Here is a 26,823-nt window from a genome sequence, read left to right as displayed (position 1 = left end):
TCTCTGTCAGAGTGTATGGGTGGTTAGGGAGACAACCAGAGGGACTTCTGCCCTGGAGTAAGAGGCTGTTCTGGCCCCAGGCTGGGGTTGGGAGCAGACTGAGGGGACGGGGGAGGTGTGTAAAGGGGGGAGGGTGAAGCTCTGCACACGTCCTTGGAACCACAGTCCAGGCCCACCCAGTCACCAAAGCAAGAACCGAATAAATAAAGTGCAACCGTGGGGGTGGGAGACGGGGAGAGGGAGGGCACCGGGCGCACCCACGCCCACAGCCCACATTCAGTGCTGCCAGGTCTGGCCCAGCTGCGGGCCAGACACTCCTGTCCAATCACCCCTATGTCCGTCCCTCCATGAGCCAGGCAGGGCCCCTGTGCAGCTACTGGAGGTAGCGATAGGCCTTGAAGCAGTGGTTGCCGGCATCGGCCACCACCACGTGGCCGTCCGAGGTCAGTGCCAGGCCCTGTGGGCCGTACAGTGGCTCTGCAGATGTGTTGATGTAGGACAGGAAGGAGCCAGAGCTGTCGAATACCTGGGGAACGGGTGGAGAATGAGGGAGAGCTGAGATCAGGCTGGTGAGATGCATATTGGGGGGAGGGAGTGTGTGCATGGGGAACAGCAGGAAACCTCACCTTCATGCCATCCCTGGGCCTTACTCACCTGGATGCGGCTGTTGCCCCAGTCAGCCACGATGATGTTCCCGTTGGAGTCCACAGCTACTCCCGTGGGAGCATTGAACTGCCCGTTGCCCTCACCATGGGAGCCGAACTTGAAGAGGAACTCTCCGTCGGCACTGTACACCTGGCAGGGCAAAGGCTGGGGACTGGGGACCTGGCCTCAGACGGAGGGCAGGGCCTCTAGGAGGGTGGGGGAAGCCCCAGGGCTGAGGACCCCCAGGTCTGCAGCTACAGCTCAGTTCTTTCCAGGCTTCCCATCCATGCACCCCACTGCTACTGGACATCTCCAGCTGATGTCCCTCAGACATATCAAATATAATAGTCCATTTTCCCAGGAAAGCAGTTCTGACTTCTCTTTCAGTGACTGGCAACACCCATTTGGCCATGAGTCATTGTCGACTGCATCATCTCCTCTGCTCGACAACCAGTGAATTGACACAATCATTGATTCTACCCCAAGTCTGTAATATATATATATATATATATATATATATATATATATATATATATATATATATATATATTTGCCACAGCAATGGTCCTTATCTGGATTATTGCAAAGATAGATCTTCCTGCCTCTAGTCTTGCCCCAGCCAGAGTGATCTTTCTAAGACACATAGGATTGTATCACCCCACCTGTCTGCAATCCTCAGTGACTCCCAGAACTCTTAGGAAGAGATCAAGCTCCTTAAAGGCCACACAAGACTCATCCCTGCAAACCCAGTCTGAACTACCGTATTTTCCGGGGTATAAGACGATTTTTTAACCCAGGAAAATCTTCTCAAAAGTCGGGGGTCATCTTATACGCCGGGTGTCATCTTATAGGGCGGGTATATCCCAAACTCTATATTTTAACTGGAAAAGTTGGGGGTCGTCTTATACGCCAGAAAATACGGTACTTGTAGTTTCTTGAACACACCACAGGATTCCCACATCCAGTTCTCGGCTCCTCTGGTCGGTCCCCTTTGCCCCAAATCCTCCTCTCCTTCTCTACCTTCTGGTTAATTCCCACTGGTGCTTTAGGTAATTCTCTCTCACCTGAGCCAAATGCTCCTGCTATGCCCTCACATTTCCCTACACTTCCTTATCACAGAATGTATCACATCAAATTGTAACATGCCAGTTAATTTTTCTCTTCTCTACTAAACTGTAACTTAAGAAGACAGGGAAAGTATTTGCTTGATTCATGACTGTATACCCATCACTTCTAACATAGTGCCTGGGTCAAGGTAGCCACGCCATAAATGTTTACAGTGCAAATGAATGATCTGGGGGCAGAGGGAGGGAAGGGAAGACACTGACCTTTACTGAATGGTTATGGAAATCCGTCACTACAATCTCATTCTTGTTGTTCACAGCCACAAAATGGGGCCCTGAAAATATAAAGTGGTCTCTAGGGCAGTAGCTGGGATACTGGGGTGGGGAAGAATACCTGTGATGATAAAGCTGGGGTGTTAAGAGAGGGGTGGGGTCTCTGGGATGATAGTGCTAAGGCCCAATGAAGGGAGGGGGTTCTCTAGGGCCAAGACACAGGAGGGGGGGTCTTTAGAGTTGGGATCCCCCGGGTTCTCTGGGACTGGGGAATCAGAATAGACGTCTGACTTGTCTCCTCATACCTGCGAAGTGACGGTCAGTGGCTCCACGGCCCCCAAAACGGCCAACCAGCTTTCCATTGGGTTGGAAGGTGAAGACACAGCAAGACTTGTTGTCGACCACAATGATATGTCCATTACGGTCTACAGCCACCCCCTTGGGGCCCATGAGGCGGCCAGCTCCAATCTTGGTCTGGAAGGAGATGAGCATTAGGGTCTTTATCCTGCCTGGTGGGGAGAACAGTCCCATCCTGGCACCAAAGCAGAATCTTGGGCTGGGGATGGACCAATCCAGGCCCAACCACCAGGGGACACTAGGAGAGTCACTTCAGCTGATCACCAGGGGTGCAAAGTGTAGTGATAGTAAGTTTCTCACCTTGAACTTGCCCTCAGGGGAGAAGATGCTGACCCAACGGTTGTCATAGTCTGCAACGATAATGTCTCCATTGGTGTCCACTGCCACACCTGTGGGGCGTTGCAGCTGTCCAGGCGAGCGCCCTCGGACCCCAAAGCGGAACTTGAACTGGCCTTCATTGGAGAAAACCTGGAGCACAGGATCAAGGGAGGGAGGGGAAGGAGGGGAGAGACTGTGGGCACAAAGGGAAGGGAGCAGGATCCTGAGGGAGGAGACCCCCATTCATTCAGTCATTCAGCAAGGACTAATGACACCATGTCAGGGCAGAGAAGAATCAGACATGGTCACAGACCTAGCAGACAAGAAGCAGAGGTGTGAATGGGACTGTAGGAATATGAAAGGATTGAGGGGGAGTAATCATGAAGGGTTCCAGAAGAGGATATCTGAGCTAATAGCCAAAATGGATGCTGACAGATGAACCAAAGTTGGCCAGTAAAGAAGCAGGAGACAAGGCATTTAAGCAGAGTGGACAGTGTGTAAAAGGCACAGAGTCCAGCATGGGCCCTGCTCATCCGTGTACAACAGAGGTCCGGTTTTATCCTGGATGTAATGGGGATTCACTGAAAATATGTGGGCAAGGAGTGACAAGATGAGATTTGCTTTTGTGGTATAATAAGACATTTATTTGGTCTTTGTCTCTAGTGCCTGTCACAGAGCTCCTCAAAGCCTGGGAATTTCCTGAGTGGTAGGATTGCCTTTTGTCATTCATAAGGGGCCCCTTTTGAGTTTAGGCAACGGCAGTGACTTAGGGTGGGGACCCCAGACAGCCTCAGGATGAAGCTGGTCATTAGAAAGACCAAATGATTAAAGGATTGGAATTTACAGCCCTATCCAACCTCTGGGAAGGGTTGTGCGTGTGTGCACACACAAATTAAGCTCCATGAAAACTCCTGAACAAGATGTGATGAGCTTATGGGTTGGTGCTGAGAGGATGGAGCACCCCAGGTCCACAGAGACAGAAGTTCCTCCACTAGGGACTCTTCTGGACCTCGTTCTCTGTACCTCTTCATCTAGCTGCTCATCTGTGTCCTTGATCAGATCCTTTACAGTAAACTGGTAAACCTAAGCAAATGTTTCTCTGTGAGCCTACCTAACTAATCAAACCCGAAGAGGGGGTTGTGGGACCTTCCAATTTATAGCAGGTCGGTCAATGCCCAGGTGACAACCTGACTTGCAACTGGTGTCTGAGTGGGTGCAGTCTTATGGGACTGAGCCCTTAACCTTTGGGATGTGGTACTATCTCCTGGTACATAGTGTCAGAATTGAGTTAAATTCAAAGAAAACATGGTCAATGTCCACTGGAATTAGAGAACTGTTTGGTAGTGTTTGGGAAAAACACCTTGGAGTTTGTAAGAAAGAGCACTCTGGTTTCAGGGAGGAGTCAAGACTGGATGCTGGCCAAGCAGGCAGAGGCTGCTGCGGCAGTCCAGGTGTGAAACGATGATGGCTTGGACCAGGGCACTGCTAGAGGGCAGCAGATGGACTCAAGAGACATATACCGTAGTAGGTAGATTCAACAAACTTGGTAGCAGACAAGGAAGGGAGGGAGGTGAGGGAAGTGGACCAGGATTAGCCCTTCCAGGCTATGGGGCTGACCAGGCAACCTTCCTCCTGGACAGAGTGAACCTTTCAACCTCTCTCACTCTTCTACCTCCTTGACCTCCTTTAATGCTCCTTTCCTCTACAGCTAAGCCTTCCTGCTTCTCCTCCTTTGCAGCCAAGACATTACTCACCACTCACTGCATAAGTCCCACACACTGCTTTGTTATAGGCTCTGGGGACATAAGAGGAATCAGAGCCAGGAGCATCCTTGGCTAACTCAAGTTCTGGGCCTTGGCCTTAGTTTATCCAGACCTGCTCCCTCCTTAGTGGACTGGGCCCCTGTTCTCACCCCATCCCCATCTCTCAGGCCTGCAGGGCTGTTTGAACTGGTCCCACCAAGAGTCATCACTCCCTCCTAATGTAGACCTTCTATTATGCCCTCACCCCTTCTGCTCTAGTCCCCTGCGGTAGGACAGCACTTGCTAGCATCAGACTGGAGAGCTGATGTGAGAGAGACTAAAAGGTTCTCCCAGATCAGCAGTGAGATTATGCACGTGCCCTCTCTAGTCTGAGAAGCTCAATTTCCAGCTCAAAACTCAGAGGCTTGTGGGGTGTGGGGGACGTCTTATTCTTCCTGTCCTATCCTATCCCACCCCTTACATCTGGCCAACTCCTATTCATCTTTCAATTCTCAGAATTTCCAGGTCACTTCTTCAGAGAAGCCTTTAACGACCAAGTCCATCCCCTGAATCAATACACATACAGTTAGGTCTCTGTGATATATGATTTATAATTCTCGTCAAAACAACCATCACTTCTGTAACTAAATATCTTTGTCCCCTTCTAAGAAAGTTCCAGGTGGGTCAGGAACTGTGTCTGTTCTTTGCTGCTGCATTTGTAGGTAAAGCAACTGGCATTCAACAAATGAATGAATTCCTCAGCTCAATCTCGGATCACAGCTAGACATCGCCACTTGAATGACACACAGCAATCTCAAACTCAACACGTGCAAAGGGGAATTCATCAACTTATATCTAGACCTGCTCCTGAATGGCAACACCACCGACCCAGTGCACCAAGTCCTGCCATTCCTGAGCCCTCCCTCTCCTTTGACATCTGATGGCTCATCAAAACCTGCCATATTTGCTTCCTTAACATCTCTGGAATCTGCTGGTGCCCTAGTTTGGTCTTTAACATCTCTCTGCTATATCACAGTAGTACTAAGTAACTTCGGTACCTGAGCCTAGTAGGGGAGAGAGGCTAAAACAAAATTAAACAAGCCGGTGCTTCTGGTAAAGTCTGAAAGTGTTTATAGCAAAAGGCTGAGGAGCTCAGAGGAGAATGTGATTAATATTCTGCCTGAAGGAAATGAGCTGATAAAATTTCTGGACTAAGACAGTTACTCAAATTGTCAAACCAAATACACAAATTGAATTCTTCACTCAGCCTCCACCATACATGGGTCCAAAGGAGGAGACGTTCACGCGGAGCCCAATTCTCATGAACTGAGGGGGTGCAGGTCACAGTCCATCTGGAAGCTCGGCCCATACCAGGCCTGAGGTCCCCAGAGTAAGAGAAGCAGAAACTCCGCTTTGGAATCCAAGTCAGGTTCCTAGCAACTGGGAAGTTGGCGTGCAGGTGGGAGTGGGAGCAAGGGAGACTGCTATAGCACTATTAAGTGTTTGGAAGGGAGGGGACTACATCAGGCCCTACCTCTCAATTCCCCCGACCCTGAAAGAGTGGACAAGCACAGCTCCTCATCAGAGACAAAGTGGCACACGCCACTCTGCACACACAGTAGGGAAGGTTTCCCAAATCTTAGCATTTGTGCCAGAAAGCATCCCTGGCAGAAGGAGCAGGGAAAGAGTCAGAGGGTAGAGGAAGTGACTGAGTAGGGCCTCAGCACCACCCCCACTCCCATCTCCTCTTCACTATCCAGGCTGTGTCCAAATACCTCCCTGTGCTGAACTGGGCCTCTCCATTCCTCCGCTCCTAGGAATAGGGTGGGAATAAAGGCTGACTGGAAATACAGGACTGGGAATATGCAGCCTGGTAGGTGGAACGCAGGAGCCAGGTGGGATCTGACATTGAAGCGACAGGCCTTTGGCAGAACTGGATCTATGATGTGGTGCTCAGGCTGGATCAGGAAGAAGTGTAAATTTACAGGTGTTGCGAAGCAAGGATCTTCAGGGAACAGTTTTGCTCCCTGATAAAGTGTTTCCAAGAACTGAAGCTCAGGATAGTCACAAACAATCCCATACAGCATAAACTCAAAGTGACCTCAGCTACTTGGCTCCTAATAGTAATCTACCTCCAGCTCCTTTGGGAATCCTTCCAGTTCCCTGTACAACCCCCTCCAGCACTCCCCACCTCCTGGCTTTTGTTGACAGCCGCCACCTGGACAGTGATATTTTTAACTAACATTAGAAGGCTCACTAGGTGTCAGGCACAGTACATTATGCCATTTAATGCACTTCCAGCGACCCTCTGAGGTATTCTTTTCCTAATTTTACACATGAGTTAACTGAAGCTGAGAGAGGTCACATGACTTGTCTGTAAGTGGCAGAGCTAGGATTCAAGCCCAGGTGTCTGGTTTCAGAGCCCGAGCTTTTAACTGCTCCGCTGTGTCTACCACACTGGGCTCTGGGTTTGCTACAAGGAATAAAAAAGAGAAAAACCACATCTTCTGGCTTTAAAGAGCTTGAAGTGCAGCAGAGGCCATGTCTATTTGTGTGGCGGATGCCTTAATCAGGTGTGTGAGGGGCTGGGAGGGCCAGGGGCAGGACCACCTGTGAGCGTGCACTGTAGTCTAGCCACTGAAGACACCCCTTTTCACAAGTTAACCCCATTTGACTGTCTAGTCCACCGGATGTTTGCAGAGACTGGTGCAGACAAGATACATTCTGGAGCCAGGAAGGTATGTTGGGACATAGCAGGGAAGGGCAGGGCCAGCATCCTGACCACGTGGTGGTGAAAAGGGGAGAAAGTTAGCCAGCCAGGTGGAGGCTCATGAGGAGACAGAAGGGAAGGAAGAATGAGCCTGACCTTTAAGGTCCAGGAGCTGGTCTGGGCTGAACCATGGCCTGGGAGGTATAAACTGCCAGCTCAGTGAACCTTGGTGCCTAACTGTGAACGTGGTTATCCTTGTGGCTAGCGGGGGTGAGGTTACAAGTGGGTGAGTGAAGGGCGGTGCTATGATTTATTGCTCTTTAAGAAATGGTACTATGTGCAAACCTTTTTTTTTTTTTTTTTAAAGTAAGGCTTCGATTATTGTACATCTTTCAGGAAGAGATCTATATTATATACACTGTTGTTTGTTTGAGGAGGCTGTAGCTGGAGGACCTGTATTTTGGTGGTGTGGGAGCTGGACAAGCGCTCACCTGAATACATTGGTTGTTGCTGTCTGCTACCACTATGCGGCCACTGCTAGCTGCGGACACACCCTGTAAATTGGTGAATTCGCCTTTCTCCCTTCCACGACTGCCTGTGGGAAGGGGATGGGGGGAAACAAAAGAATTCAATTCACTCGCAGGTCATTTTGAAACTCCCTGCCTTCTCCGCCCCGCCTCCTGCCTGGCTCCGCCCCCGGCCATCAGTACCGACACGGAACACGAGCTCATCCTCAATGGGGTTGTCCTTCCTTTTGCCGCTGGTGCTGTACATGGAGCTGGGCCTCCGCACCGCCTTCTGGCGCACGTGGCTGCCCGGGCCGCCAGGGGACTTAACGCGGCGCTTGACGTCGTCTGGGGAAGGTGGTAGGTCCCCGGGCCGCAGGGCTCGCACGCGGAAGGGGCTACCGCGCACCGGCTGGCCGTAGAGCAGCACCGAGAGGAGCAGCTCGCCCTCGGAGCGCGCCGTGTACACCAGCTCGTACGTGCCGTTCTTGTGGTCCACCACTGGCACGGGCAGGCGCGTGCCGTCGGGGCCCGTGAGCTCCGCCCGCAGCTCGGCGCTGCCGGTGCGCACCAGCCGCCCATCTTTGTCTTTGGTAGTGACGGTGAGGGAGGCGGTCTGGCCCACCAGCGCCTGGCGCAGGCCTTCGCCCGTGGCCACCGTCTCGTGTGCAGTGGCACTCGTTGTGAGCAGTGCACCCAGATTGAGCACCGACCGCCGCAGCCCGTCGACCTCCAGGACCAGTTCCAGCTGCGCATTCTCGTGCGGCCGCTCGGGGAAGGCCTGTGCCGCCAAGGCCGCCAGGCGCTCCCGCATGTGCTTGCGGACCAGCAACACCTCCGGGGCTGAGCCCAGGCGCAGGGCCTGCTCCGCGAAGCTGCAGCTGCTGCCAATGTGTTCCTGGCCCTGGCGCAGGGTGTCTAGCTGGGTCTGCAGCACCTGAGGGTTAGGGGTGGGGTGGGTGAGAACACTGGCGCGGAGGTGGGTCTCTGTGATTTCTGGTGAACGTGCAGCACTATGGCGTGAAAGGAACACAAGCGAGGGAGTGTGGAGAAGGGACACAGATGCCCACAGCACCTGTGGGGCCATGTCAGGAGGCAGAAAGTGTTGACTAGGGAAAGGGGTGTGCAAGTGTGGGAAGCAGGGATACAATGGGGGCAATAAGGCAGGGAAGGGTGAACAAATGCACCTTCTGCTTCGCCCCACAAATGGCCTCCAGGTCATTGACCAGCGCCTGCTTGCGCTGCTGCAGCGCTTGCTCCAAGTCCTCGAAGGCTGCGCTGATCTGGGCCAGGGCCTCTGCCTTGCGCTCCTGCAGCTGCTGGCTGATGCCCCCCACTAAGGCGATCGCTGCGGACAGCTGTGGCAGCCTGGGGAGGGAAACAACTCATACCGGGGTGGCTTGAGGCGTCCTTACCAAACCATCCCTTCTCCCTACTGCTGCCGTCCAGGAGATCCCCTACCTGAGGCCTCCCTGCTCTCTCACAGAGTTTTATCTGTACCCTGCCCTGGGTCCCTCCCTGCCCCCGTTGAAACGCCATCTCTGACGGCCCCACCAGCCCAGGTTCCCACCAGCGCCTACCGGCCGCGCACTGCCTCCAGCTGGCGCTGCAGGGCGGCCTTGTGCTGCTCCACCACGTCCCGCAGCAGCACCGTGCCGTGCTCCCGGTGCTCCCCTGCGCGGCACTCGCCGCACATGGCCGTCTCACAGGCCTCACAGTAAAACTCCATCGTCTGGCAGCATAAAGACTCCAGTTAGGCAATGGCTAGACACCAAACTTCTTTGCCCCTCCCCTCCCCCACCTGCCCTCCTGGCCCCTCACCTTCCAGGTGTGCCCCCTACCTGGGCCACTTATTCCGAGAAACACCTCTCACCCACAGCCACTCGGCCCCCTCCCCCAACCTCTCCCTCCCCTCCACCCCAAGTCCTGGCCTCACTGGGCCTGCTTGGGCCCACCTTGCCTTCATGGTTGGGGCAGGAGAGGGGGCGGCCGGCCACTGCACTGAGGGGGTGGGGGTCCTCCGGGTCGTGGGCCCCATCAGGTGCCTGCTGCATGGCCTCCATGAGGCTGCTGATGAAGAAGTTATTCTGCAGTGCAGAGACGCCCTGCTCAGGGAGGATGGACGTCTGCCGACAGACGGGACAGGACAGCGTCAGGCTCTGGGCAGGGATATAGTTCTGGAGGCATCTGGCCAGAGAGGGAAAGAGGGGGTGGGGCAGCATCAGTACACTCCTCACACTTTCCCTGGGTGCCGATTCCTCTCCTCAGAGGGGTGCCATTGCACTTCACTTGGAAACCTCTCTGGTTGGCACACACATCTTGTCCTGCCAGCGGGTATAAAAGGCCTCATCTCATCTCTCACAACTGAGTAGAAACACATCCCTGACCTCTCAGAAGAGCTGACATATCCACATTCCTCACCGTGTGCACAAACACAGGTTCACCTTTCACAGGTGTTTACAAACCCTTCTCATAGAAAAATGTGCAACTAGCCCTTACTTTAATTAAACATTTACTGACTGCCTGCTCTTGTCAAATTTGTGCCAAGCTCTGGGGATATAAAGATAAAGCACAGTGCATACCTCTAAAATACTTCGAGTCTACCGAGGAGTGTTTATAGAAGTACTGAAATAGAGAGTCTACAGAAGTAAACAGTGTAATGATTAAGGGTGTGGACCCTGGAGCTAGGCTGCCCGGGGTTCAATCCCAGGTCAGTCATCTATTAAACTGTGACCCCTGACAAGTTACTTAACTTTGATGAGCCAGGGATTCTTCCTTTGTAAGATGGAGACAGTACAGACTTCACAAGGTGAGGAGGATTAAATGTAAAGGGCTTCTATGCCTAACTCACAGAAAGCACTAAATATTATAGGCTCTGAGTATTTACCTAACTCACAGAGAGCGCTATATATTGTAGGCTACTATTTATCATTAATAAAAGGAATACAGTAGACGCACTGATAAGGAAATGCACTGAGGGGCACCTGGCCCAGGGTGGGTGGAGAGGGTAGCCAGGAAAGGCTTCTGAAGAGGTGATGTAAGCTCCATCTTCATGGGTAAATGTTAGCCTGACCAAAGGAAGGTGCAGGGGGAGGAGGAAGGGTGTTCCAGACACAGAAGGCATCCAGAAACAGCATAGTGTGGGTAGGGAATTATAAACAGCTTGATGTGGCTGGAGACCAAATCCAAGACAAGGAATGGCAAGTAGTCCAAGGTAACAAAGCTAGTGAACACTGGAGCCTGGATCCAAATACAAGGCAAAGATACTCTTGCAATCGTTTAGGTAACAGGAGTCTGGAGAGAGACAGGGGCCAGTTTACGGAGGGCCTGATGGGCCATACCAAGGAGCTTAGAAGTCATTGCAACAGCCAAAGGGAGCCACCGGAGCATGGGACAGCCAGGTTTCCATTTTATCAAGCTCCTCTTCACTGCCTCTTGGTGGAGGGCGAAAAGAATGTGAGGAGACAGCAGACAAGGGGTTTTAACATCATCATCATCATCCAATTACCATTTATTAAGCACCATGTGCCAGGCGCTGTGCTTTACATTTTGTTTATGTATATAGACTCTGAAAGGGTAAGTAGTCCAAGGTAACAAAGCTAGTGAACACTGGAGCCTGGATCCAAATACAAGGCAGAGATACTCTTGCAATCGTTTAGGCAAGAGATGAGAAGACCTGGATTTAGGCAGTAGCAAGCAATGTAGACTAAGGTGGAATAAATTTGAGAAGTATTTAAGAAGTGTAGCTAATAGGGGGTACTGTCTGATTAGAAAGGGGGGTGAGAGATGAGTCTTGGTTGACTCCTAGATTCCTAGCCCAGAGCACTGAGTGGATAGTGGTGGCATTCACAGGGAGTGGTTTCTAAGGAAGTTCAGCTTGACCTGGCTGAGCTTACCGTAACAGTGGACATCCAAGTAGAGGGGACCTGTAGAGAGCTGGGGAGAAGACAGGTTAGAGATATAGATGAGGGTGCCCTCAACATTTACATGGCCTCTGTAGCCCTGGGAGAGGATACAATCATCCAAGAAGGGGTTGGCAGTGGTAAGAGCAGGGCAGAGCACCCAGCAAATACTGAACGAGGGGCACAAAGAGCCATGGGCAGAGCCAGCGACAGAGCAGCAAAGTGCACAGCGCAGTTCCAGGAGGGAAGGAGTCGTCGTCAGTGTCCAAAGCAGCTGAGGAGCCAGGGAACATTAAGGACCGAGAAATGGCCATCAAATTTGGCAAATGTGAGAGTACCTTTGTCTGTAAGTAAAACAGAGACATCAGAGTGGTAGGGGAAGCAAAAACTTGACTGTTGCCAGTTGAAGAGTGAACAGGGGGATTTTGAGGAAGAAGGGGGTTGAGGGATTGAATGACAGCTATGGGGACAGAGGCACGAACAGTTCTTATCTGTTTGTGATGGGAGCCTTGAGCATGTTTATAAATGGAGGAGCCAGTAGAGAAGGAGAGATGGAAGAGACTAGAATACACGGGACAAAGTCTAGGGATGCGGAAATGGCTCAGATTGGTCTGAAGAAGAGGAATGAACCATCTCCTCTGACTGGAGGAGGGATGAGGGAGGTGGATGTACTTGAGCACAGGAGCAAAGTTAGGGAGCCTGTGCCTAAGTTGCCTCAGGCAGGATCAGCTGCTGCGTGTGAAGGAGGGAGAGGATTCAGGAGAACAGGGGGGGCTGGGATTAGTCACTGAAGGGTGGAGGAGAGGACGCTTGCAGACTGACCAGACCACAAATCTGTGGAGGGAATATCTGCATGCTGCAAACTTTCCTACATCTTCGGTCTCTTCTGCTAACGTTCTCTACACCTCTAGATCTGAACTAATTAATTTTATTTATTTAACAAACAGTATGTGCCAGGCACGATTCTAAGTGCTTCACAAAAACTAACTTATTTGTGACCTAGTTTCCCCTGCAGTCCTCTCAAGTAGAGAGGTTTTTTTTTTTTTTGTCTCATACTCCACATTCCTTAGGGCCAGAAGGTGGGGTTGAGTCCTCCCCACCCCCAGATGAAACATTTCTAAACTATTCTTTAGCTGCTTGAAAGCTCAAGCCTTCTGTCTACACCACGCCTCCTTTTTATTGTCTCTGCTAACTTAATGGTTGTTTCCCAGGGCACTAAATTCTTTGGTCTGGCTTACTCTCTTCCTCTGTTAACTCCTGGCCCATACCACACCCCACACCCCCACCTTTCCCCCACCCCCATACACACACACACACACACACACACACACACACACACACACACACTCTCCTCCCATCAGTTCCAGTGGCTCTGACATCCACCAGGTGACCCATCCACTATCAAGATTTCTTAGTTCCTTGATCTCCTCACCCCAGTGATCTTTCCTTCCACTTCACCTCAGCAGTCCACTCCCATGCTCTCACCACCACTCTTATCCCATCACTCATCACTGCATCAACTCTACAATCTGCATTTCTACCATTCTACTCTGTTCCCCTGTAGTTCTCTTCCCAGCTCATGGACTCTGGTGTCTCTCCTGCAAAATACCTTCGAACTCATCACGGCCTCCTCCCTTTTGTTAAGCATACCTGACTTACAATAACTTCCTAACTGGATTCTTCTTTCCACTCTTGCTTCTCTATAATCCGTTCTCAGCACAGCAGCCAGAGTGAGCTTTTAAAAATCTAATTTACGTCACATTATTTCCCTGCTAAAATAAATCCTCCAAGGGTATTCCACTGCATTAATAATAAAGTCCAAACACTTTCCTAAAACTGTCAAGCTACCCCATAACTGTCCTGACTCTTTTGTGCCTCATTTCATCTCACTTTCCTCCTCATTCAACCGCCCTGGCCTCTTTTCTGGTCTCTGAACATGCCAGTTTACTCCTTCCTTAAGGCTTTGCATGGCACAATGCAGAGATTTTCCCATTGCCTGGAACTTATCCTCAGGTGTTAGGTCAAATAGCACCTTCTCAACGAAGCCTTTCCTGATGACTCTATGTAGAATAGCCCCTGGCCCAACCACCCCATTTACTCCCTGCTTATTTCCTGCAAAACACTTAGCACAAGCTGTGACTCACCTGTTTGATTATTTGCTTGCTTATTGTCTTTCATTTCCCACTAGAACATAAGAGTGAAGACTCTACAGAATACTATAAATTATACTCCAACAAATTGGAAAACCTAGAAAAAATGCATAAATTCCTAAAAACACACAACCTTCAAAGGCAAATCATGAAGAAATATAAAATCTGAATAGACTGATTACAAGTAATAATATTGAATTAGCAATTTACATCCCCCCCACACAAAAAAAGCCCAAAACCAGATGGCTTCACATGATTTAAAGATGAGTTAACATCTATCTTCCTCAAATTATTCCAAAAATAATGAAAGAGGAAGAAAAGCTTCCAAACTCATTTTACGAGCCAGCAATACACTGATACCAAAACCAGACAGAAGCCACACACAAAAAGAAAATTACAGGCCAATATCCCTGATGAATATACTAGTAGATGCAAAATTAACAAAAAAAATATTAGCAAACCAAATTCAAAAACACATTAAAAGATCATACATCGTGATCGAGTAGATTTATTCTAGGGATGCAAGGATGGCTCAACATCAGCAAATTGATCAATGTGATACATCACATTAACAAAACAATAAAAATCATGTTAATTATATGTCAATATGATGCAGAAAAAGCATCTGACAAAATTCAACATCCATTTATATATTTTTTAAAAAGTCTCTTGCCCAGCCAATGTGGCTCAGTGGTTGAGCGTCAACCTCTGAACCAGGAGGTCATGGTTCAATTCCTGGTCAGGGCACATGCCCAGGTTGCAGGTTCAATCCCCAGTAGGGGATGTGCAGGAGGCAGCTGATAGATGATTCTCTCTCATCATTGATGTTTCTATCCCCTTCTCCCTCTCCCTTCTTCTCTCTGAAATCAATAAAAACATATATTTTTATTGCAAAAGCATGGATGGACTTTGAGGGTATTATGCTAAGTGAAATAAGGCAGAGAAAGACAAATACCATATAATTTCACTTACATGTGGAATCTAAAACACCTAAACAAAACAGAAATACACTCACAGAGACAGAAAATAAACTGGTAGTTACCAGAGTGTGAAGGGGTTAAAGGGGGAATGAAATAGGTGAAGGAGATTAAAAGGTACAAACTTCCAGGTGTAAAATAAGTCATGGGGATGTAAAGTACAGTATAGGGAATACAGTCAATAATATTATAATAACTTTGTATGGTGACAGATAGTAACAAGATTTATTATAGAGATCATTTTGTAATGTATATAAATATTGAATCACTATGATATATACCTGAAACTATAGGATATTGTATGTCAAGTTTACATCAATAAAAACAAAAAGACTGAAGGGTCTGCAGTCAAACCTGGATTCAGACCTTGACTACTAACTGTAGAAACATTTCTTAATTACTTAATGACTCTAAACCCTAGTTTCTCCAAAATGGGGATAATAAAGTCTCTATTGTAAAGATTAAGTAAATCAATACATGCCAGTCCTTTGCAAATAGTAAATAATCAATACATAGCAGCTATTATTATAATTTTTCAGGCATTGATTTTCTCCAGGAGTGTTGAGTGATCTGGGCATAGGAGAAGGTACAGAGATATCTTACTGATCCAGCAATGAGCTTCTGTCACATGGGTTTAGAAAAGGACAAAGATGTGAGTGGATTGTGGCAGCCAGTCAGATGGACAGCCATAGGATCCAGGATGGGTAGGAAAGAAAGGCAGGTCAGGATGGATCTGGTGGCTGGGAAAAGAGGGAGCTGTCGAAGGGGCTGGATGTCCATAATCAGTCAAAGCTGGTGTAGTGGGAAGAGGGTAATGGGAGCAGGAGTGGGACAGTGGAGTTTATGACCACAGAAGAAGTGGTATTATTCTGGGTGATGGCAAGATGCAGCGCGTTGTTGGGAAAGAGTATGACTGAGGTGGTATGGAGGACATCCCAGAGAAACAGACAAGAACCAAGAGGCATAAGTGGGTCATAAAGTCATTCAAATTGATGGAAGAACTTGGAAAGGGCAGGAGGGCGGAGTCTGTGTCCAGCTGATAAAGGGGAGAGAGCGGTAGAGCTGAAATCTGAAAGAGCAGGGCTGGAAGGGATGCAGAGTCCCTGGGGCTGAGCCAGGTTTCAGTGAAGGCAGGAGGCAGAGGGAAGGCATGGGTGGACACAATGGTGAGAAGACCCAGAGACCAGGCCACTCAAGACAGAGCAATGAGGGATGAGGGCCGGAGAGAGAACATTGTCCAAATACAGATGTGATCATGTTTAAAACCCTGCAAAGGCTTCATGGGCAACATTCCCTAACAGGTCCACCAAGTTCCACGTGGTGTGGCCTCAACCTTCCTCTCTAGCTTCATCCCATTCCACTCTCAATCCTGCCTGGCCAGGCCTCCTCTAGGCCCACTGACCTAACACAGTCCCTCATGCCACATGGCCTTTTCCTATGTTCTTCCTTCTGCCTGCAATGCTCTTACCACTTCCTTCGTTAGTTAACTCCTACTCAGCCTCCAGACTGAACCTCAAGGAAGCCTTCCCTGATTCTCCAAACTATAAAATCCCACATGCTCAGCTCTCATAGCTTACACTTTATTTGCAGCACTTATTAAGGGTGCAATATTACATTTACCTGTTGCCTGGCTATATGACTATTTGATTACTTTCTCCTTCACTATATTATGAGCTCTTTAATTTTTTTTTTTTTATTTATTGATTGATTTTAGAGAGAAAGGATGGGAGAGAGAGAAAAACATGGATTTGTTGTTTCACTTATTTATGCATTCATTGGTTGATTCTTATATGTGCCCTGACCCGGGATCAAACCCACAACCTTAGCATATTGGGACGATGCTCTAACCAACTGAGCTACCTGGCCAGGGCTATACTGTAAGCTCTTTAAGAACAAAGAGATATCTGCCTTTGTTTGTCACTGCATACAAGTGTAGTTGCTTGTTACATACTAGTGAATATTTGTTGAATGAATGAATAATGGATAGAAGCCTAGAGGCTGGAAGGGGTTGCCTTTCACTCAGTGCTCCAGGACAACAGGGACAGGCCTAGCTTCAAATATCCTCCCACTGGTCATAAACTCCTCTGGTGCCAGAGCTGGTTGAGAGTCTCGGCTCTAACTGATTTCTCTGATGCTGTGGAAGGCTGTCTTGGGGCTTGGGAAGAAAAGGCCCTATTGTGGGCAGGGACCGCGGCCCAGTGTTAGGAGCTCCTGGTCCTCTCATGGGTTCTTGCATCAAACCCTCGTCTCCTGCAGGGTGGGGTTTACCTGCTCCCCTGCATGGGTGCACAAATCTCCCTCCCCTCTTACAGGTTTACACATGCCCCTCCCCTCTCAGGGAGCCCTGCTAGGCCTTCCTCCCTCCCGGGACACACATGCCCTCACCTCTCACAGAAGGTATGCAGGCAAGGCAGAACCTTGGGGCACCGGTACCGATCCAGGCAGATGCTGCACACCAGGAACTGCTTGTCCATGGGCTGGACCTCCGGGCCAGGGCTGTCCTGCCTCTTCGCCATGGTGCCCACAGATGGCTCCCGCCACTCACACCAGCCTGTGTATGGAGAAATGGTCAGCACCAGGGAAGTCAGCACTCCCTCCCCCACCTGATCCTCACCACTCAAATGCCCTGCAGAGAACTAGCCCCATTTCTTCCCTGCAGGGGCAACAGGCAGATCTGAGGGAGCAAGGTGAAGTAGGTGGGCTGAGTAACCCACGGTTAAGAGCACAGACTTAGGGTTAAATTGGGGTCAAACCCAGCTCAGCCTCTTACCAGCTATGTGCCCTTGCATAATTCATAAAACATCTCTGAGCCTCCATTTCCTAATTTGCAATTATGGAAATAACAATCCCGACTTCAAATGGTTATTCTGAGACTTTCCACAGTGCATGTCACGTGCATGGTACACGGATGCCCACTCTCACTGAGACACTCATCCTTTATCTCCTCTGTCTCCCTCAAATCCTCCTCCAGGATACCTTCCTGATGGAGTGTCTCTCCTCTGACCACCTATAGCCCCTCCTACCTCTGACCCTCCTCTCAGCACAACTGCCCAGGACTGCATTCTTTTCCACATCCAATCAGTAGGTAGGTCTGTGGATTCTGCCTCCTAAATATCTTATCCCCTTTTCTTCAACCACACAGCTACTGCCCCCATCAGATCACCACCAATTCTCTCCTGAGATGCAGCAATAGCCTTCTAACTGGTAGCCTTGTCTCTTCACTTATGCTTCTCATCCATCCCCCTTGCAGTTAGAATGAGGCTTCTAAAACCCAGATTCCATCTTGTCACTAACTTCCTACTTAACTTCCTTCAATAGTTATCCATTGTCCAGAGGACAAAGTCCAAACTTCTTAAATTTGCCAACATGGCTTAGCTTTGCCCACACCTCATGTCTTACGATTCTATAATTAGTAACACTGTCCTTTCTGTTCCTGGAAAATTCCTTCTTCTCTTTTACTACTGGGCAGTCACACATTCTATTCCTTCTGCCTAAGGTCCTCTTCCAAGCTCCCCTTTGCCTGACTGACTCCCAATCGTCTTTCCAATCACTATGTAAATGTCACTTCCTCCAGAAGGCCTTCCCTGATTTCCTGAAGTCTGGGTAAGGTGCTCCACCTTTGTGTCCCACTGCACCCTGTATTTCCTCCATCTTAGCCCTTATGCCATACTATAATGTTCTTGTATAATAGCACAGAGCCTAACATAGGATCAATCTATATTTATTGAATTAATTCAATAATTCAACAAATATTTATTAAGTGCCTACTTTGTACAGATAAACAAATCAGACTGATAAAAAAATCAGATATAGTCACTATAGTCACTATCCTTGTGGCAGAGAGGTGGTGACAGGTATTTTTAAAGTAAAAAACAAATAATTACAAATTGGGAGAGGGGCATGCTATAAAGAAGAAAAGGATGCTATGAAGAACACTTTTCTTATTAGTGATCAGGGAAGGCCTCTCCACGCAGGTGACTTTTAAGCCGAACTCTGAAAGATGGAAGGAAAATGGTAGGAATGAGGGTGGGACACAGAGAGTGAGAGAGGTAAGTCATTCTGGGCTGAAGGAACAGCATGAATGAAAGTTCTTAGACAGAGGGCTCACTGAGAAATGGAAAGGACCATGTGGTTAGAGCAAAGTGAATAAAAGGCAAGCGGTGAGCTTGGGAATGATATCAGGAAGGACCTTGATGTTAAGAATCTGGATTTTCTCCTAAATTGGGTGAGAAATGATACAATTTAGAAAAAAATAGAAATAAATTAAAAAGCTACTTTGGCAGCTATGAGGATTGAAGAGAAGTAAGTAGGAGAAGGGAGACCAGTTAGGAGGATACCCCAGTTCTTGTAAGATGTTGGTTATTAGCAGAGCTATAGGTAAGAAGGTGGATTGATTTGGTAAATACTCTTGAGGTTGAATCAAAAGAACATCATTATGGATTCGATGTGAGAGGGGAAAGAAATGCCAATAATAACACACCTCTCCCCCCCCCCCCGCCCCCTGTTTTCTCCCTTGAGCAAATGGTGGGCCATGTACAGAGACAGTGGGAGCTGATTTTGGACATTCTGTTTTATTTATTTATTTATTTGAAATATATTTTTATTGATTTTAGAGAGGAAGGGAGAGAGATAAAAACATCAATGATGAGAGAATCATTGATCAGCTGCCTCCTGCATGTCCCCTACTGGGGATGGAGCCTGCAACCCAGGCATGTGCCCTTGGCCGGAATCGAACCTGGGACCCTTCAGTCCCGCAGGCCGACGCTCTATCCACTAAGCCAAACTGGCTAGGGTTGGACATTCTGTTTTAGATACGTTAGGTTTGAGGTGCCTGTGTGATGTCCAGGTAGAGATGTCAAGTAAGGAATAGAATACAGGTGCTCAAGCTCCAGTCTGCGCTGGTTATTAATTTGGAAGCACTGGTATGACTTAAAGCAGGCGTCCTCAAACTACGGCCCGTGGGCCACATGCGGGTGTTTTTGCCGTTTTGTTTTTTTACTTCAAAATAAGATATGTGCAGTGTGCATAGGAATTTGTTCATAGTTTTTTTTTAAACTATAGTCCGGCCCTCCAATGGTCTGAGGGACAGTGAACTGGCCCCCTGTTTAAAAAGTTTGAGGACCCCTGACTTAAAGCACCAAGCAATGAGAATGGATGAGACCACCTAGGGAGAGAGAGTGGAGAGTGAAGGAGGACCCAGAGCAAAGGGAAGAAAACCAGGGGAGTGTGTGACCAAGGGAATCAAGAGAAGAGAGTGATTCAAGAAAGGAGTGGTGAGATAAGATGAAGACTGAAGAGTGTCCACCAGATTTGATTGTGGACAGGGGCAGAAGCCATGTTAGCGTGACTAAAGAACGAATGCAGGTGGCGAAATTAACACCGCAGATGTAGACAGTTAATGAGAAAAATCTTGCCATGAAGAGAAGCGAAAGATAGCTGGAGTACTTCAAAACAGGCAGTGGCTAGGAGCAAGTCAACACTCTCTGTGCCTGCATCATGGGTCTCTCTACAGATAACATATGAACGAATGTTTACATGCGTGCAGTGGGGCCAGTCCAGAGGCTTCTCTGGGCTTGAGGAGGGACCAGAGAGAGGTTAGGCTGTATGTGCCTTGTGCGGGTAGGCGTGGGAAGGCTCGGAAGGGCATGGCTGAGAGCATTCTCTCCTGGTGTGGACAGTGGGGTTCTGAGGTTCTCTCTAGAAGTGATGGGTTCTGAATCTGGAAACTTAATACAAAGACAACAAAGCAGGCGGGAGGACAGATTGAGGGTTGGTGTAAGAAACAGGAGGCCAGAGCCAAGCTGAAGCTTCAGTCTGGTGAAGGGGAGGGCGGGAGGAAGAGTAGGCGTGGTCTACTGGGCAGCTGATGTCAGGCTCCGCCTCTCTCCCAGCCCTAGGGTCTCTCCCAGCCTGTTAGAAAGGGGCGGGGTTTGGGCTACATCCCAGGTCTCACAGCTCCTCCCTCCCTTCCCCTTCCTGCTTCAGTTCCCCACCCAGGCTTGCCGGACAGGCAGCCTCTGAGGCCACAACCTTGCCTGGACCACTCGATGCCCTTCTCCTAGATTTCTACTTCTACCCTCCCATCCCACTGCGCCCTACAGATCTGCCCCCAAGGTCCTATAGTCAATGGTTTAAGTGGACTGTTTATCACAGCAGACACTGGAGGACCTTGAACGCAGAGCTGAGATTTCAACCTCTTTTTCCTATTGTCATCCTGTATGCTTAGGCCCCGCTCTGTTGTATGGCTCATTTCGAAAGGCATCTCATTTCCTATTCAGCATTCATTCAACAACTCTGCTAGGCCTGGGAATACAAAGATAAATGGTCGCAGCTCAGCCTTCCTGGATTCCACAATCTAATAAATAGATCACTGCAGTGCAATATGGTGAGGGCTATGATGGGGAAGCACAGATTGCTCCAGGAGCACAGAGGTCACCTAACCTAGACTTGGGGTCAGGGATACTGGAAGTTGGAGGACAAGGAAATTCTCCTGAAGCAAGTGTCACTCAAGCTGAGATTTCCAGGATGAATGAGAGTTACAGAGAGCATGGTGCCTCTGTATCAGGAAACTGAATCATACACTGGGACAGGGGAGGACAGTTAGGAAACAAGATGGGTTGGTAAGCAGGAACTAGATCACACAATGCATTGCTGGCCTTATTAAGGAGTGTAGACTTTACCCTTCCCTTCTAGGGGATTAAGGCTTTATCCAAAGAGCAAAGGAAACATTTCTTGGGATGTGGGGGATTCAAGTATAGAGTGATAGAGCCACAATAGCAAATTTTTGACTGCTGCGTGGAAAATAGTTTAGAGGGGACACAAGTGGAAAGTTAAGAGACTGCTGATATTCCAGAGGAGAGATGATAGTGGTATTGACTAGCGGAGTAGCAAAGAGAAGGTTCAGAGAAGAGGATTTCATAGGAAGGAATCAATAGAACGTTGATGGCTAGATGATCTGATGTGAAGAGTAGAGGGAGAAGAAAGAATTAGAGATGATTCCTAGTTTTCTTGCTTGAAAACTCTGGAAGAAGAGCAGTTTGGATGAGAGGGTGGTAAGTTCAGTGTTTAATAAAATGACTCTGAGGTGCCTACGGGAGAGGTCCAGCTGGCAGTTGGAAAGATAGGCTGGAGCCTAGGACAGGCGTCTGGCCCGGAGATAAAGATTTGGGATGGTGCCTGAAGCCATGGAAGTGGATGACATCACCCAGAGATGAGAAAGGAGAGCCTGTGACTATGTCCCAAGGAACCTCGGCATTTAAGGGATAGGCCCAGGAAGCAAAGCCTGCAAGAAATGGAAAAGGTGTGGCCAGAGAGGCAGGAGAAGCAAAAGAGAGGGAGGCTGCGAAGGCCAAGGGAGAAGAAAGCTTCGTGGACAAGGAAACGGTCTCATTGTGAAATGCTGGAGAAAGGTCCCATGATTTAAAGCCCAGGAGAAGCTGTGATTAACTTCAGAGAGTGTGGTTTCCAAGGGCCAGAGGAGAGGAAGCCAGATCCAAGGGGCTGAGGAGGAAGTTGAGTGTGAGCAAATGAAGACAGCCAGTGCTGCTGACTCCACTAGATCCTTGACATCTGCAAAGGATGTGTTTCAAGGCTTTTCAGTTTCTCCAAATTCTCAAACAGCATCTAATTTCCCCCATGACTTCCTCCTACAACCCCAGGAGAGTCCCAGGTTTACACAGCTGTGAGTGGAGATAGGTAACCACGGCATTGTTAAAAAGTGGATGCAAGAGGTCATCTAGGCTCACTTGCTTCCTAAAATGACTCACTCCTGTTCACTAGCCTCCAGGTGTATTTGATTATTTGAGGCCTCAGCAAAATGTCAAATGACTGCACATTATAGTCTTTGCGGTTCCCCTGGAACAGACGAAGCATAGGAGAGGGTACAGTCCTCAAAGCCAAAGAATCCTTTTCAATAAGGTTGGCAAGGAAGGAAAGTGAAGAAATTCACGGTACCATCTCCCCCACCATTGCCAGACTGAGTAGGTGAATGAACTATTCGATCAGCTGATCAACCTACCAATCAAACTTCGCTGGGTATACTTTGGACCAGGCCCTTTAACTTGGAACTGGAGATGCAAAGCTGAAAGAGATATATTACCTGTCCTTCCAAGCTCTCTGACAAGTGTAGAAATGGATACGGAAATATATAACTACAATGTGATAAGTGTCCTGATATTGACATATTCGAACTGCTGTGGCAGCAAAGAGATGGAAGTCTCTGAGTCAGAAGGTTGTGGAGGAGAACGAACAGGCCTCCAGAGGAAGGGCTATCTGAGCTGGTTCTTATAGGACCAACAGGAGTATGATAGATACACTGGGAAAGCTGAGCAAAGGAACAGAAGCATAAAAAATTAAGAAACATGGGCCAGATGGGCCAAAGAGCAAGACTCAAAAGGGTAGAGAGAGGCTGTTCCCGATGCTTTCATGACCACTGCATTCGAGTTCTCCACTTGCTCCTTGGTTGCTCGGTCACTGCCCATTCCTTACATGTCTAGTTCCCCAGGGCTTTGTTCTAGGGCCCTTCTCTCACTTTCATATTCTGCCAGGGAAGTCTCATCATCTGCCAGGGTTTAGTTACTAACCACTTACTAACGACGCCCAGATCCTTATCTCCGCTGCAGAAAACTTTCTTGAGCCCCAGCCTGTATATCCAACTGTATCTTGGACACGTCTACATGGGAGATGAGTGGAGACTAGCCTAAAACTGAATTCATTTTCCCCTAATCTACTCTTCCTGCTGCGTTTCTCATCTCAAAAAAAGGGCACCATCATCCATCTAACCACACCAACCCTGGGAGTCCTCTCAGTTCGTTCACCTTTCAGATACAAGCTATGACTATCCTTGATTCTGCCTCTAAAATGTGTCTAGGTTAGAAAAAGGTCAGGCGATCTAGAAGCTAGTCTTGACTGACACTAATTTCACAAATGCAAGGTAAGATTGGGCAAATTCCTACTCCATCCCCCCCTTACTTGTAAACTGTGTGTGTGTGTGTGGGGGGGGGTCCTTTTGTTCCCCAAATCTGAGATTCCCAAGATTCTCTTTCCAGCCAGAAGTCCCTACAGATTGTAATATATGCCCATGCTTAAACCCCATCTTGTACTACCCTGAGGATTTGATTGCTGGTTTCCATGGTAAGGCTAGATGTGTTAAGGGTGGTTGCAGTTGCCCGCACCTCCCTTCCAAAATAATGTTTGCTGAGTTTAGGGAACCCACGACACTCCCTCCTATCCTAGCCATATGGTTTTGCTCTGTCTTTCTGAACACAGGCTGTAATCCCAACTGTGGGCCTTGGCTCAAGCCCTTCTCTCATCAAGGATGCCATTGTCCCCTAAGTGGCTGAGGCAGCACCTGACACACAGAGGGTGCTCAGTATACATCGGTGACAGGCGAGCCATGTTTAAATCACTGCAGTTTCCTCTCACCAGACAGAGAGGCAAAAGCAAAGGTACTGACAAGGTAAGTGAACAAAGCTCCAAGGAAAAAGACCTCCACTTAACATAAAGAAGCTTTCCCGCAGCATGGGGTAGTAAGTGCTCTGTCACTGGAGGCATACAAGCCCAGAGAGGCAGGGCACCTGTCAGCCCTGCAGCTCTGATTCCAGTTCCGCAGTAAATCAGGGCCCTGCTTAAGGGATGAATGGGCACTGGTGAGCTGGACAGACAGGCAGGGACAGACCTGTGAAAAAGACCGCACCTGTTCCAACTTCCCAGACCTCATCTTCCTACTGGGGTCAATCCTCGGCCCACCTGAGAGACCCCCCCGCCCCCCCTCCTCACACACACACACACCAGGAACAAGCCCAGGGCTGCCTTCCGTCAGAATGACCTCCCTGGGGTGCAGCCTGCCCCTCCAACCTGCAACCATCTGTCCCTGCAGGTTTGCAGCCCAGGATCTGTAGCCAAGTGGAGAGGGGAGGAGGCCAGACCAGGGAGGGGCCTGGGGTCCTCCAGGGAGGGCACCGGCTGCAAGGGAACCAGGGGGGTGGGGGGTCCTTTCCTACAAGAAACAGCCTCCGGATGGGGCTTCCTGTCCAGGGAGCAGTGCTAGAGGAGGAAAGAGTGTCCTCCATCCTGACCGGTGGGGCTTTTGGTGCCTGAGGAGGATGAAGGGGGTGGGGTGGGAGTGGGGGTGGGGGGGTGAGGGGCAGCAAGGGGTAGAAGTGTTGGCACCGGGGAGAAAGGAACCCTTCAGACAGGCTGGGCCACAAGATTCCAGAGTCCCACTCAGCAACCCCACCCGCCCCCCTCCACCGCCACCGCCACCGCCCTCAGCGATCGACTCCCTCCGCCAACATACACAGGCTCCCAAACCCCGCGCTCCTCCGAGGAACCATCACCCATCCACCCGCGCCTGCCCCCCTCAAACATGGACCTCACGTGAGAGCCACAGCCCAGAGAATGCCCCCGCGGCTCCCACGGACATGGACACGCCTCACGTGCACGGAGGCAGTCACAGCTTCGGAAAGCATCTGTGCCCCCACCCACAGACGCTCCACAGACCCTCGGCCGCTCGGACCCGGCCCCAGACCCGGGCAGGCAGGGATACAAACGCACCCCTGGGGACCGCCCGTCACACTCACCGCGGCGGAGCAGGATGGGAGGGCCAAGGCCCGGACTGCGGCCACCCCGAGCGGCCCGCGGCGCTGCCCGCGCTGCCCCCGCTGCCAGCGCCCGTCCGCCCGGCCCTGCCCGCGGCGCCGCCCCACGTCCCTCGCCTCCGCGGGTCCTCGCGCCGGCGCCGCCGCCGGACCCCGCCGCACAGGCCGGAGGGAGGGGCCGGGGCGGGGCTGCGGACCAGCCGGGGGAGGGGGCGGACCCAGGACTGAAGGCCCGCCCACGCCCCGCCCGCCCCGGGCAGCCCCGCCTCCCCGCCCCGCCCGTCCCCGCTCCGAGCCTCGGGCGAGAGCTGCCTCGCTTGCGGGCTGGGGCACCCGAGAGCCGGATCCCGGATCCCGGATCCCGAGTCCCGGATCCTCGGCCCCGGGTCCCCGCCAGCTGCCGCAGGCTCCCAGCGGCTCCAGGGCAGGCGGCACAGTGGGTCTCAGAGACCGGAGGAGGCTCGGTCAAGAAAAGACAAGCTGGACAGCAGAGATTTCGGACTCTGGGAGCCGGTTCGGGCTGCCTCCTGGGGGTTCCCTGCCCGGCTTTCTCGGGGGGCTGGCTCCTACGGAATATGCTAGTGTGGTCCCCGTTGATCATGGGGGACAGGAATCATCCTGTACCTCAACGCGGATCTCTGGGCGGGAAGGGCCCCAAGGTGCAAGGGCAGGACCCAGAGCTCTGGAAGGGGGTGACGGGGTAGGCAGGTGGGGGGACTTGATCCGGCTCTAGCTGCCTGGCTCTCCCTGAGTAGCACCCTGGCGAGGAAATTAGGGTTCCGACCATCCAGCGACTCCCTTCCACACTCCAAAGACCAGAGCAATTCTCAGAATCATCGCATTGGGGGAAAGCAGCCCCCGTGGAAAATAATAAAAATTATAACAACAGTTAACAGGGACTGAGTGCTTATATTGTGCCAGACACATAACGAACCTCTTTACACATATTATCTTTTAATACTCATATTGTTAATAGGTAGCTTCTTTTATAAGCCGTGTTATACAATGTAAGAAACTGAGGGCCCGGCTCCCTAGAATTAACCCTGATCACTCAGCTAGAAGGTGGTGTAACCAGCGTGTGAGCTCTGTGTGAAGGTCCTGCCTCCAGTCACTTGGAGATTCATCAGTACCTTTCATGTTCAAAAATCCCGTGTTTCATAAAGTGGGGGTCACCCCGCCCCTAATAATCAAGCTCCAGTCAGCTGATTGCAGGCTGACCAAAGCCCAGGAAGCCTGCCTGGGAGCTGCAGTATCTGTGACAAAGGGCAAAGGCGGGCTGCACCTGGATCTCAGTGCTGGGAGAATCTGCGGACTGGGGTGTCCCCTTCCTCCAGCCCTCCACCCAGCTAGGGGCGTGCTGAAACATTCTGGGGCTCTCCTTAGCCAAGGAGCAGAGGTGATGGCACCTGAGCTCTGGCTCAATTAAAATGCTGCCGGAGAGCTTTCCTGCCTCAGACAAGGTTCAGGTTTTGGGCTCAACAGGGGCCCTGGAAATTGCCTCAACCTCTCATCCACCTGAGTTCAGGCCCCCAGCACAGGTGTTCCAGCGCTGTGATGAGCCCCAGACAGGACTCAGGCTTG

The 26,823-nt window shown here is 50.2% G+C and overlaps 1 protein-coding gene across 1 annotated transcript; it reads right to left on the bottom strand.

Moving 5' to 3' along the window:
• TRIM3 (tripartite motif containing 3) lies at positions 1-25,411 on the bottom strand. The gene is made up of 12 exons (XM_079789477.1): positions 25,225-25,411; positions 17,030-17,195; positions 9,571-9,802; positions 9,196-9,347; positions 8,803-8,983; positions 7,820-8,552; positions 7,601-7,704; positions 2,640-2,807; positions 2,288-2,456; positions 1,974-2,044; positions 655-795; positions 1-526 (listed from the first exon to the last, which is right to left on the bottom strand). Exons 2-12 carry the CDS (start codon positions 17,158-17,160, stop codon positions 374-376), a joined length of 2,235 nt encoding a protein of 744 aa, XP_079645603.1. The 5' UTR covers positions 17,161-17,195; positions 25,225-25,411; the 3' UTR covers positions 1-373.
• Between the last annotated feature and the right edge of the window lie 1,412 nt (positions 25,412-26,823).

The sequence above is a fragment of the Cnephaeus nilssonii genome (assembly GCF_951640355.1).
Source record: "Cnephaeus nilssonii genome assembly, chromosome: 13".
Classification (NCBI taxonomy): Eukaryota; Metazoa; Chordata; class Mammalia; order Chiroptera; family Vespertilionidae; genus Cnephaeus; species Cnephaeus nilssonii.
Note: the sequence above shows the minus strand (reverse complement) of the source record. Positions and strands in the feature narration are given on the sequence as shown.

Excerpts from the sequence above, each read along its gene's own strand:
- TRIM3 (XM_079789477.1), bottom strand. The coding sequence starts at position 17,160 with ATGGCGAAGAGGCAGGACAGCCCTGGCCCGGAGGTCCAGCCCATGGAC. Across the intron at positions 2,808-7,600 it reads GCAACAACCAATGTATTCAG|GTTTTCTCCAATGAAGGCCA; the intron begins GTGAGCGCTTGT and ends CCTGTGCTCCAG. Across the intron at positions 796-1,973 it reads TCCATAACCATTCAGTAAAG|GTGTACAGTGCCGACGGAGA; the intron begins GTCAGTGTCTTC and ends TTGCCCTGCCAG.